Source organism: Acanthochromis polyacanthus, chromosome 4, assembly GCF_021347895.1.
Source record: "Acanthochromis polyacanthus isolate Apoly-LR-REF ecotype Palm Island chromosome 4, KAUST_Apoly_ChrSc, whole genome shotgun sequence".
NCBI classification, from domain to species: Eukaryota; Metazoa; Chordata; class Actinopteri; family Pomacentridae; genus Acanthochromis; species Acanthochromis polyacanthus.
In genome coordinates, this window is record NC_067116.1 from 41429296 (window position 1) to 41442718 (window position 13423).

The 13423-nt window shown below is 39.2% G+C and overlaps 1 protein-coding gene across 1 annotated transcript in view; it reads left to right on the forward strand.

Annotated features, from left to right (window-relative positions):
• Positions 1 to 11980, forward strand: part of trabd2b (TraB domain containing 2B) — an 87544-nt gene extending 75564 nt beyond the window's left edge. Inside the window, exons 5-7 of the mRNA XM_022211453.2 lie at positions 6726 to 6822; positions 9359 to 9631; positions 11109 to 11980. Of these exons, the coding sequence (XP_022067145.2) occupies positions 6726 to 6822; positions 9359 to 9631; positions 11109 to 11337 (599 nt within the window). The 3' untranslated portion in view covers positions 11338 to 11980. The remainder of the gene's footprint in view (positions 1 to 6725; positions 6823 to 9358; positions 9632 to 11108) is intronic.
• Positions 11981 to 13423: the final 1443 nt, after the last annotated feature.

Below are 13423 nucleotides of genomic sequence, written 5' to 3' on the forward strand. Positions count from 1 at the left end.
TGCAAACAAATTCAAATCCAACTTATGGCTTTATGCTACTACTCACTGTGCATTGTGGGATATTTTAAGTGCACTATATAACTTAATTATAACCTAACATTTTAACAGCACTACAAAATGGCAAACACACTATAAAGTGCAGTATACAGGGTGTAGCGACTGATTTCGGACACAAAGTTTGTCTTGGCTGAACTCTTTGCAGCCTTTTCCACCACTCATGACTGTGTGTTCTCATCTAGCACCTCCTCGTCTAATGCAGTAGCAGCCTGACATTGGTTAAAGTTTAGGACATGTTTAATATTCCTTCTCGCTTCTGTCTCCTAATGATGGTAAACACAGTTTTGGTTTTTAACGGTGATAAGCACAGAAAAGGCCAGTTGCATGAATATTAGATTAAACTGCCAGTTTTTGTTCTCAATATCAAGCATGCCAGAACAAGTAAATTTAATATTAGTATTTATTATGTCTATAGGAATATGAAGAAGAAGATGTCTTTGTGCGCCACATAAACGCCACATCCTAAATATAATCCAAACCAGGATAAAGTCATAACTGCAATACTGCTATGTATTTAAATACACTTATTGTGGTTTTGGTTAAAAGTTAATCTCATCGTGCCACGTGCCATGATCGAGTCACATTTTAGATATTTAATCGCGATCATTAATCAGATTCGAGTCATTAAAATTGTAATAATGGAAAAAGAGAAACTGCAAATCATCAGACAGTGTGCACATGTTTGCAAGGCAGCTCTAAGAAGACAGTTTTTGACAGTTTTCCTTCTGTTTGTCAAGTTTCCAGCAAATTTACTGATTAGAAAATGGAAAGCTATGTACTTGTGACATCAGGAGCTCTACACTGAGACTTAAACCTGTTGTTTTCACCAGAAGAAATGAAAACTTTGAGGAGAAATGTACTCTCATACACAAAAAAAAAAACACAAACACAAAATGAGCGAGAGTTTTAGCAGCAGCAGCGTCACGTTTTACAGTGTGCTACCTGTGCAGTCGGCCTCCTGCAGCAGGGGAGCGATTAGCAGTCAGCTGACCTCTCATTACGTCTCGCCTAATGGAGCTGTTTGCTGGGACTCCGCTCTGCTTCAGAAGCACCACACTGTTTACCGTCTGGATACTCCACAAACAAACACACCAGCTCAGCCTCCCACACGCGCATTCATCTGCATGGAAAGAGAGCTATTATCTCCGTACCCACACACTGGGACCAGAAACAAACAGTACATGCGCCACCGTTGTCAGATGAAACGCCCGCGAATAAACTTTTTCCAAAATGCCAGATTTTAAAGCGCTGGGGGAAAACATTGTTGTTTGTTTGACAAATTGTGCCAACTCATGGAGAACCGTACAATCCTTCAATTCGAGCTCCAACATGAAAGTCAGAGAAGATTTAAGAAGTGGTGGTTTTTACCCTGAAGATGACGTCATGTTTGTGTGATCAGACGACAGCGTTTGCATTTCTCTGCTGCTTGTTTGCAGTAAGTGGTTTAAGGAATAAGTGCACATTTAGGATCCTGGAAACAACAAATATGGTGTAGAATGAAAGGACTCTTTAGGAAAATTGACTGTTTTCGTGATTTACAGCAGGTGCGTCTTAGAAATGTGGTACAATGTCATCATCCAGAAAAAAAACACGCACACACAAACACACAATGCCTCATCTGTGCGTGTTCTGAATGACGGCAGCGCAGAGGAAATCAAGTCAACACACATGAAACAGTCAGCTTGACCTCACACCCGCTGAACACACACGGGACGAGCTCTTCTCTGCAGCCGGCCTGCACAAATTAATGAAATAGCTGCTTGACACAGATATGAGGCAGGTTGAATCTGTCAGCGTTCAGCCGCCGAACCAGCCCAGTCTGGCCCCGACGTCTTGTTAGGAGAAGGGGTTGAAAGAAAGAGGGAAGAATGTTAGAGAGGTGCAGAGGCGAGAAGAATTCCTGTTGGCAGCAGTCAAACATATTTATGGAGTTTTTGAGTGTATAAAGTGCATGGAACTTTGGAAGTTTTAGCCTTTTATTGCTTTTCAACACTAAATCGCGGTCCAGTTAATTAGGCTTTTTTTGAGAAAAAAAGATACAAAAAGACTTTTTCATGCCAAAGAAAATTAATTTCTACACAGCCATAGAAATTTAAAAAACAATAACTTCATAATGTTTATCTAAAATTCTAAAAGAAAATCAAAAAAAAAATCAGTAAATAGAAATTAATTATATTTTTCGACACAATGCAGTCACAATGTGCAAAAAATAAATGATTATTTATAAAAAAAAATACAGCTTTTTGATGAGGACAGTTTGGGGCATTTTTTTTTTTTTTTTTTACATTTTTTAATAGTTAACATGTAAATTCTTTGGTTTTTCCATTAAATACCTGTAATTTAACAAAACAGAGGAAATCTGTAATATAATATTAAATTGTTCAAAAACATATTTTAAATAATAAATGATAAAAAAAATACTGTATAAGGATCATTAAGATATATGATGTGTCTTTCAAATAATGATCTGTAAAATAATGAAATTTTTGCTCATTTAAATGCAGTAAAAACAATTGAAAATTTACTTCAAATGATGTGGAGAAAAAAAGGTTACTATTTGTAAAAAAAAAAAAAATATGTGGACGTTATTCAGTTTTAGCCTTTTTTAGTTTTTTACAGAAAATGTTTGCAATTTCTAGATTTTCTAGATATTAACCACTTCTGTAACTTAACAAAGCAGGAACAATATATAAAATATTACTAGAACAATTATTTAACCATCTATAATTTACCAAAATAGGGACAATCTATAAAATATAAGTAAATTGTTAGCAAGAAATCCAGTGCATTTCTGACACTGCTTTTTAAAATTATTTTTTACCATTATAATGATCTAATTTTAGCTTTTCTGTTTTCCATAGTTACCTTTATATAACAGTATTAGCCTTTGTAAAAACTCCCTGTAGGTTAAGGACATTATTTTCACTGCAGGTCAAAGTAACCTGCTCTTAAAGAAACAAGAATGAGAAAACATCCAAACTTCTGCCCGTATGAGGATATTTACTTTGCATAAGTTTGACAAAAGACAAGCACACACACACACACACACACACGCCCATCTTCACCCTGACAAAAACTCACACTCAGGCCTCTGTGTAATCCCATCTGATCTCGCCGACACTCTGTTGTTAGAAGCCTCCTCTCTCCGCTGCCGCCTTTGAACTCGGCTGCCAAGAAAGTGTAACGCGGTGTGCCTCTTTCTACGACTCTCAGGAATGATCAGGAACATTATAATGATAAAATTGGCAGATGGGGGGGCGAGTGGGAGCAGAGGGCCCTGACAGAAAGCAAGTAAGAGGCTCGAATATTGTCAACGTGTTGTTAATAAGCCGAGGTGTGTGTGCAGGTATGTGTGCATGTGAATATGAATTCCTCTGTGAGGTGTGTGTTAGGAGGGTGATGTCAGGCTACATTACAGCTTATTGCTGGGTTGAGTGACGCGCAGGATTATCGGCCGATGGGAGAAATAAAAAAAAAAAAAGAGAGAGGCTTTCATCGGCGTGGGGCTGAGGTCTGCATGTTTGATGTTTGACTGAAGGAATCAGAAACGAGGCGATGGAGAGTGAGAGAGGAAGGCAGGAGTGACGACAATATGGGGTCATTACCGAGCAACAAGTGAGGCCAGCAGATGAAGAGCAAGTTTGCATTTGAACAGTCAGTTATGTCTCTACTACAGAGACAGTCACTACCTCATCTCATCTAGAAGTATGATGACACCACGGATGGAAGAATGTCTGATTTAGTGGGGTCATTCTGTCACCAGGAAGTGAATAAAAGCGGGGATCTGTAATGTTAATGTCTATTAGTGAGTATTTAGAGCAGCAGAATGATGTGAGTGGAGATATTTAACTATCAGCCAAACTGTTGGAATTAATAAACAGACCAGCAATGCAATGGAGTTTACACTACAGTATAAAAAAATAAACAAAATTTTTAAAAAATAATGTAAAAATCTGATGAAAAGTTTACCAGAAAAACAACTACATTATACTGATTTTTTTTAGAAAAATATTTGAAACTGTAGATGGATAGAATTGTGAAAATAACAGTTAATATCTTGAAAATAATTTTTATTTTTTGTGAATTTCATTACAATACTGTGTACTTGTAAAGTGACAAACACTGAAAGAACAAATGAATATTCTAAAAATATATATTTTTCATGAACTGTGGGCAGTATACACAGTGCAGTTTTTGGCTTTTTTTTTCATTACAGAGAACATGTGAACAGTTTTTTCCCCTGTGATTTTACTAGATACGATTTGTAATTTACCAAGCTGGGGAGTCATTTGTTCAAAAGACTATTTAAAATATTACTATTACTATTTTAAAATATTATTATACATGTAGTTTCTTAATGCGAAAGGTTTGTAAAAATGAAGATATTTTTGCTGATTTATTACAGTAAAAAGGATTGTAATTTTGGAGTCAGAAAAAGAAATAAATATTTACCAGTAGTTAAAGTACATTATTTTAGTAGATAAAGAGCAAGTTTCTATCTGAACAGTCTGTTATCTCACAGATCATCTACTACCATGATCTATAACGACACCTTGGATGGAAAAATGTCTGATTTAATGAGGTCATTCTGTCACGAGGAGGTAAGATCTGGCCGCTGTATCAGACATTAGTCGTGACTATTTTCAGCAGCACATTAATAGACTTTTAGTGTTGAGTATTTAGAGTAGGGGAATGATGTTTGTGGAATGGGGTCAAAATAAACTGTCCTGTCCATCAGGAGACTCCGTGAGTCACAAGAAAAGTCAAATCAGTTCATCCTACGCAGAACATTACACTGGAAAAAAAGAAGATTGTTGGACGAACTTCAGCTTGAATTAGTAACTGTTTACCCAAATAAGTCAAAAAGTAATATTAATGCTACTGGTTTAGTTAGATGTACTTAAATAATTAGATTTCTCTCAAATGAACGGTTTGTATTGCTGCAGCTTATCTTTAGGGAAACTTTCCATTTATTTACCCAAACCGAAGGCGGAAAAAATTTTGTTGCTCGATTTTCCATTGATTGCTTTTCTTTTCTCTGTGTCCTACTCTAAGAAAATAGTGTTGGAGCTGAAGTGGAGAAAACTGAAGAAGCTGCTGAGGCTAAAGGATCAGCAAACCGGACTTCATGCATTTTCGCTAAACCTTGAATACCATTTTAAAGATGCAAAGTATAATTTAAAGTTGGTAAAATCCACAAACTGCCAACACACCAAGGGAGAATGATCAATGAGATTAATTAAAAACAGATTTTTACTTCAACTGTAGCCCAACTATAGTGCTTTACAGTGTAGTTAGTTTTATTTGGTGTCCTTTTTGAAATTCGGACAAGATCTGTGGTCATTTTCAGACAAAAACAGACATTTAACAGGAACGTATTAGTCAATTAATCTAAATGAGTAATTTTCCTTCAAAAAAAAATCAAACAGGTCATTTAAGGTCATTTTAATGTTGAGTTTTGAGCTTTGAGTGTGTTTAGCAGCTACAAGGCTGCAAGATATCAAAAAGCTCTCCCTAATAATGAGTAAACAACACTTTGTGGTTTTGTTTTTGTTGGCAGTGCATGTCCTAGAATAGCATGTATGCGTTTACTTGTTGTAGTTTGCAATCGGAAACTTTACACATTTCACAAACCACCTCTGTGTTTTGTAATCATCTGTAGTTCTCCTGTTCTGTCAAAGTCTTGGGTTTTTGGAAACTTTTACATTGAGTGTGACTCTGCTGCAGCTGCTGAACAATAACTGGAGCCAAAAGCAACAAAATGTCATGAGACAGTGGTTACATAGAAATATAGAAGGATAATATTTACAACAATGAACTGAAGCAAAACCTGTCGACAGGCACAGACTTCAACAGTCCCCTACAACCCTCTACAGCATAAAGCGGTATAGAGAAAATGGACGGATGGATGGATGGATGGATGGATGGATGGATGATGGACGGATGGATGGATGGACGGATGGATGGATGATGGACGGATGGATGGATGGAACTGAAGCATGTCAGAAGATGTGGATGCATTTTCAGCATCAATGTCTGATTTTACCAGCAGCTCTACCAACAATCAAACCAAATGTGCACAAAAACAGGTGCAGGTGACAAAACTACGATGTCACACAGATTTGTTTAACAGAACTAAACTTAAAAATGTAAAGCATTTTAAGCACAAGTGAATGTCTGTAAATATTTCACAGCAAATGCATTTGATAATTCTTCAGACATTTAAGTTTGGGTGGCTGGTGCTCATATGGTTGTCCACTGATTGCAAGGTTGGTGATTTGTTCCCCGGCTCCTTCGCATGTCCTTGGGCAAGACACCGAACCCTAAGTTGCCCCTGATGGTAGAAAGGCACCATGCATGAAAGCTCTGTCGCCATTGGTGTTTGAATGAGTGTGTGAAAGAGAAACATTTTAAAGCGCAGGCCATTTATCAGTTACTAAACCGGTGGACTGACCAACCAACATTGTCATCTCTTGCATTCCACTGATAAGATGTGGAAAATTTCTGGAAGTTTCATGCACTGAGCAACATTACCATACCGTTTATACCAGTAACCAATTCCCATGAGAACAAATCCAGACTATGATTAGTCACAAAGTTAAAATGCAGATTTGGAAAGAACCCAGTTTCAAATCTGTCTTGCCCTCTGACCTTCTGTCTGCTCTTAGGTCATTTCTTGGGGAACCACAGTGTTCTGGACATCCTCAAACAGGAGGGCTACGAGATCGTCCACACGCCGTCTGATCACCAAGAGCCGGTCACAGAGTGAGTAAGCAGAGAACAGAGTGTGTCATATGATTACCGTGCTGTGGTAAAAACCCAAAAAACAAAACTACATGGTTGCTCTGGTTACTCTTGACATCATGGAGTCTGCCTGATTTATTGATGGTGATGATACATATTATTTTATTTCGAAGCTAATTCGGTTTTGGGTATTGGATGACTCCAGCGTGATGCAGGTAATCAGTCACAGGTTACACTTTGAAACCGAACCAAGAGCGTCTGCTAAACTGACAAGATAATGAATGGAAAAAGACGGGGAGAGTGTGATTATGTCCCGGCAGCATGCTGATAGTGTTATGGTAATAAGGGCTGCGAAACAAAGCATTCATGCACTCATACTTTTGGCAGGAGAGTGCACATACGTTTGTCCACGTGCATCTGCATCTGTGCCCTCCCCCCTTCCTCCACAACTTCGCCAGTCCATGTAATTCTCTGCAGAGTTGAGGCATTTAACCTCTGCAGATTTATGGAAGTGCATTACTGACACGGTCCAAATTGTGCTCTGTAACAAATAAAGCTCAGCTATGCAGGAATCCTTTGATACCTCATCAACTCCCTCACCTTCCTCCCCTCCTCCTTCCTCCCTCTTTCTCTCTCTCTCGCGGCTGCCAAAGGCAAACTGCCAGCGGTGGTTCTGCCTGTTCTCAGCACAAACACATACATACGCATGAGTATGCAGGGTTGAGTGCAGTGATGCTCCATGCCAAGGAGCGAGGGCAGCAAGCCTGCACACTCTCAAACAGTATATACACACTTGGCGTCGGCCCTGCAGTGTTTCTTCACACACAAAAACTCTTCATAATCCCTTTTAATATCTGTGTGTATGCAGCAGCCCCCCACCCCCCCATTCCTTGGCATGGAACAGCTCCCCTCTCACCTCGGGGCCATAAAACAATAACAACAACCACTTGAATCGGAGTGAAAATGGAAAAACAAGGCGCAACGAGAAGAATCTTTTAATACCAGTAAAAAACATCCCCATCCAGCAAACTTTTCGCTGCAAATTACAGCTGTAAAACCAGCCTCTCTATCTCCCTCCACCCTGTTTGCAGAGTTGTGGGCTTCGGCCGGTGGTTTAAAAGCTGACAAGTGGACTGACTTACTGTGGTCGCGAAAACACTTCTGTACGCTGGACACACACAGACATCCAACGACCACACACTCGCAGACTCTCCCAGATACAAGGTGACGTGACAGGCGGAGGGAAGAAAAAAAAATCACCACAAGATGTGCGTTTACGAAAGCTGTTAGCCTCAGACCTCGAGTGTTTCGGTGAAATGTCTTAAAGAGTGATTGTATGACTGACAGACCAGACCAGGGTTTTGGCTCCACAGTAGCTTGACCGCAGGTTTGGATCTATCATCGCTGCTGACCAAGCCATGAGGGCCTGGATGAGAAGAGGGGAGAGGCTGTAAAAGCAGAAGTGCAGACCATCGAATTTATAACGACTAGACAGACAAAACTAATTACAAGTGAGCAGCTCCGGTGGAAATCACAACCAAGATCCAGCTTATAATCCATCATAAAATGTTTACTTGTACAATTTAGTAATTTTCAAGTTTCTGCAGAAGAAAATAATGTTACTGTATTTTATTCTTACTTTTCCCACTGTGTGTTTCAGTGTCTTAAATGATGTGTTGATGTTTTTATGTTCTTCCTTCAAAGTCACATGCGAGCCACATTGACAGAGAAAGAACAAGAAAGTATGAGTAATAGGTAGAAGAAGAAAGTGGAGCGTGGTAAAGGTTTTCAGGGTTTCTGGGTGGTCTTCTTTGGTCAGATGTCAGTTGCGATGCACAAAGTATGGCCACATGAGTTACAGCTTCCTCTAATACTGCCTGCTGGATATTTCTGTCACTCAGAACAGCTTTAATAAGGCTAAGGATCTCTTGTGGTGTTTGTGTCCTTGATTGAAGTTAAAGGCTGTAAGTGGAAAAAGCAAATGAGCGGTCAGAAACCACTACCAAAAACACTTGCAATTTTGAAAAAAAAAATCTTAGAAAAAAAAACAAACTACTCTATAAGTAAAGTGTGGGTGTGAAACCTCTTAATAGAGCCACAATTCATATAGTAAAATGAGTGTTAACTACAGATAGACTGATTATTGGTCTGGCTGATTATCGTAACTGATATTTGGCATATTTTTCAGATTATCTGTATTTTTATTGACCAGTTATTGCTAAGTCATATATTGAATGTGCTACTTCAGGTGTGTTGCAGGATTCTCTCTCAGTCTGTCACTCTGTGGTCTCAGAAATGTCTCTCAGGCAGCAAAAACTGAACAAGAAACAAGTCGTTTCCACGAACCAGGAAATTAGCGTCTCTCACAGTGGCTAAGACCATGCAAACAGCTAGCGGCTATGTTAGAAGGCAGCCACAGATAAACCTGAAACAGAGTCAGGAAAACAATAATTAATCATACCGCCTTTCTTGATTACCACTAATTGGCATTGGCCCTAAAACAGACCTCTGTATCGGTTCATCCCTAGTATTAACTGGCTCTGTCCTGCTCCACCAGTAAACCAGATGAAGAACCACCTGCAGCAGGATCCAGCGAGGAGACCACCGACACCACTACCACCAACAGTCCAACCAGTCCGGAGACGGAGGTGGAGCTGGAAGAACCGGACTTCATGCCCGGCCTCGGAGGAGAGGAGCTGCCTCACATTCTGCTCCCCGACAGCCTGAGCCAGCTGGAGGAGTTCGGACGGCACAAAAGGCCTCGCAAAGCTCACCGAGGCCACGGCAGACCTCGTCTCTTCAGCGACCTGTGGGTTCGCATCGGAGACAGGTGAGATCTCTATTCTGATCTGCGACTGATGTTTAGCTCTGCAGAGATATTCAACTTTATGAAGCAACCCGAAACAGGAATAATGTTTTATAGGTGGACATCTGTAAAGATTTTACGAATGAGACTTGATGAAGACTGAAATGTGGAGATTGTCCCTGCAGGAAAGACCATCATGGGCTTAGTTGCTGAAAACACAGCGAATAAGCAAGTTGCTATATTTGTCAGAAATATTGCAATGACATATTTTCCCCAACTTGTTCAGCCCAAACCTAAATAGTGACTGGTTCCAGCTACATTTTCCTGTACAGACCTGAGCATGGTATCAATCCTAGTAAAAACCCCATATTCTTTACATTTTACAGGTTCATATTTAAAGTTTTGGGGTCTACTAGGATATGTTTACATGATTTAATGTTAAAAAAAAAATCATAATTTGCTTCAAGTTGAGAGTTCTCAGCTTCTCAGATACTTCAGGCAAATGAGGAGCATCGAGCGGAGGTCAGGAGAGTATGAATCCTGCGTTGATTCATGTTGATGAGCATCAAGTGTCCAATGTTGAGAAGCAGCACAATTAGTTTTTAATTAGTGTGATTAATTTCAGACATTCTAAGGCAGTGATCATCAACTGGCGGCCCGCGGGCTGAATCCGGCCCGCCAAACCGTCCAATCCGGCCCACGACTGGATTCCAAAATTGTGAGGATCAAAGAGAAAATATCATGTGGTCCACACTATTAAAGCAGTCAGTCCAGTCATTATTAAAGGATCTGTTTTCCACATCAACTTTTCGTTTCGTGGCCTTAGAGAGTGCCATTTTACCCGTGTTAAGAGGCCTTTTCCTGTCACTTCTGCGGTGTTTCTTTTTCAAGTGCTCTGTGAATAAAGTTGACTTGAGATGAGGCAAAATATCTCTATCACTCCTAGTGGTTGACTGTGGTACAGGTGATAGGAGCACTGACTCATAAAGGCTAAAAATGCCTTCAGTTTTGTAATGAAATGGAAAAAATATAAAAAATAAACATCAAATAATAATGTTATGCCAAAATTCGATTTTTATTTAATTTTTGTTTGAGGGTCCGGCCCCCAAAGTGACTGTCCGGTAAAATTCTGGCCCTCTGGCAAATATAGTTGGTGACCCCTGTTCTAAGGTATTGTAAATGCAAATAGATTAAGAGACCCCAAGAACACTTTTACTATTCCACATTGTTATCTGATTTTTCATGATGCCTCACAATGCCTTCGGTGTAAAAACATCCCTTTGGACAAGTGCCATTACCTTTGCCCCAACCATGTAGTCAGATGGCTGCCATCCCTGAACCTGGTTCTGCCAGAAGTGCTAGCTTGAAGGGAATCCAAAATAAACTTCAGATTTGTTGGGGATCTCTACAAATTTACTACCTTCTTCATGTATTGGTACCTTCACCCTATCATAGCTTACACATCTGAGGTCATCTTTTTGTGTTTTTCTCCTTCCTCCAGCACAACTCCACCACCTAACTTGAGGATAATCAATGGCTACGTAACGGTGGAGCCTCCATTGACTCATCAGGAGCAGCACAGATGGATGGAGATCATCACTACAGAGGAACAGCCCAGTTCACCAACCTCGACTCCGCCGAGCTCCAGCTCAGCCCAGCCGGCTTTAATCCACAGCGCTCTGTCCTGTGTTTTAGCCTGGCTGTTATCACACATGCTGTTCACCTCCTGACCACAAGATGGTTGTTATCTCACAGGCAAACACTTAAGACACTACTGCATCCATAGCAGAGCAGTGGAATGTACATGACAAAGACAGAAAAAAAGGATGCCCATCAGCAGGCACAGAGATGGAGAAATATTTCAGCTGGAACAAGACGTCATCAGGAGGAAAAGCTCGGCTGTCAAAGATCAGCTCCAGCCTGAAGAAAAGCCAAGTTTTTAAGAAAAATTAAGTCTCAAAATGTGTGGAACAAGCTCTCAGCCAAGCCACGAATGGATTGTGTTGGGCTGTAAAGGGTGGAGTCCAAACCTCATGAAAGTATTAAGAGAGAATAACAAACACTATAATAAGATGAAGAATTGTAACTTTGAAGAGTTGGCATTTTCTACCTAATGACAAGTGTAATACTGTATAGAAAAATAAAACTGACCTTAATAATGAGACTAGAACATACTAATGGCAGTTATAACTCTGAGATTACTGATTTGAATGCATACAGTACTGTGTATGAGGTGCAGCACTTGGTTGCCACTTTGTAAATTGTGCATTTTGTTCATAAAGAAATATTGTATATTTATTATTTCTGGAAGAAAAGAGTATATTTTCCTGCTTTTTGAAAGATAAATGAAAACAATTAAACTCTGAAAACTAATGAAGTGTTTTGAGAGTTATTTCTTTACAGCGTGGGGATCTTTAACGGTCACGGAAAAGAGTGGAAGCAAACAAAAAAAAACATTAAATACCCGAAAGCCGCCCGAAGAAGCCTAACAAAAGAGAGATGCTGCCTGCTGCTTTCCATGCACAGATTCTAATTATCTGCAAATTTAGAAATGTTTTTGGGTTAACACTATTGAAAAATATTGTCTTAACTAATGAGTGAACTGTAAAGTTTAAACAGAATAAAGACATATACTGGAAGAAAAACTGTAGTTAAGTGTGTGTGTGTTAGTGGCAAAGAGGGAAACTTGTGCAACAGGTTATCCAAATGTGCCATCTGCTGGCAGAAACCAAGAAAACCTGCACATTATGGTTGCATCAGATTGCTAATAGATAGGAAACCGAGTAGAATGTATGTAATGCATATTAGGACAATGCACTTAAAATCTAAATCTTTCAGTCGCAGGCTCAGAAAAGTGTTCAGGAAGTTGAGTAATTCGAAGAATTAGCAGTCATTAATAAACGATCAAATTGTATTTTAACAAGCTGTTCAAAGTCTAATTTGAGTCTACCCAACATTGTAGAGATTTTAACATCGAGATTACTCTTTTTTGGAGGGGTTTGAGTGTATAAAGTGAAAAGAAAACAGTCAACTGCATAACTTCTTCATGTTGTAGTAGCCGTTTTGTTCACATCAGACTTTAAACTATCAGCAGATCGAGCTTCACTTTTAAAAGTTCAAAATCTTAGATGTTTACTTACTCTAAGCTCCACAGCTCTATGAGAGCTCAAAAATAACATAATCTCTATCAGCTGAAATCAAGTCATTCATCATTTGACTATTATTAATTATTGTAATTCTGTGGATGTGGGTTCAGAGCAGCTGCTCATTCAGGGTCTGAAGTTGGTATAAAATGCAGCTGCTTGTCTTTAAACAGCAAAAGAAAACATGATCATCAATATTGTCCCTCTCCACTGGCTTTCTGTCTGTTTCAAGATTGATCATAGGATTTTATTGTTTGTTTTCAAAGTTTTAAATTGGTTGATACCTCCTTATTTAGCAGAACTTTTACATTTTCCAACCAGATGTTTTCAGATGATTGGCAGTAGCTGCACCTTCAGTTATCTTAACGTAAGAATTGCTGAGACTTCAGAAGCTTTTAAGACACTGCTGAAGACTCACTTCTTCTCTTTGGCCTTCCATCTTGGTAAATCTCAACCTCCTGACTTCATCTTTTATTGCGTTATATATTTAAATTTCCTTAAATTTAGTGTTTTTATTTAGATTTGTCTTTTGAGTCATTGCATTTATGTCTTGTAGGTTGCTATTTATAACTGTGCAACACTTTTGCTCAACTCAACTTTACAATGTGCTCTAGAAATGAGACTGACGTGACTTAAAAGCTCAATCAATGAAATGAAGAACCCTGAAAGAAGA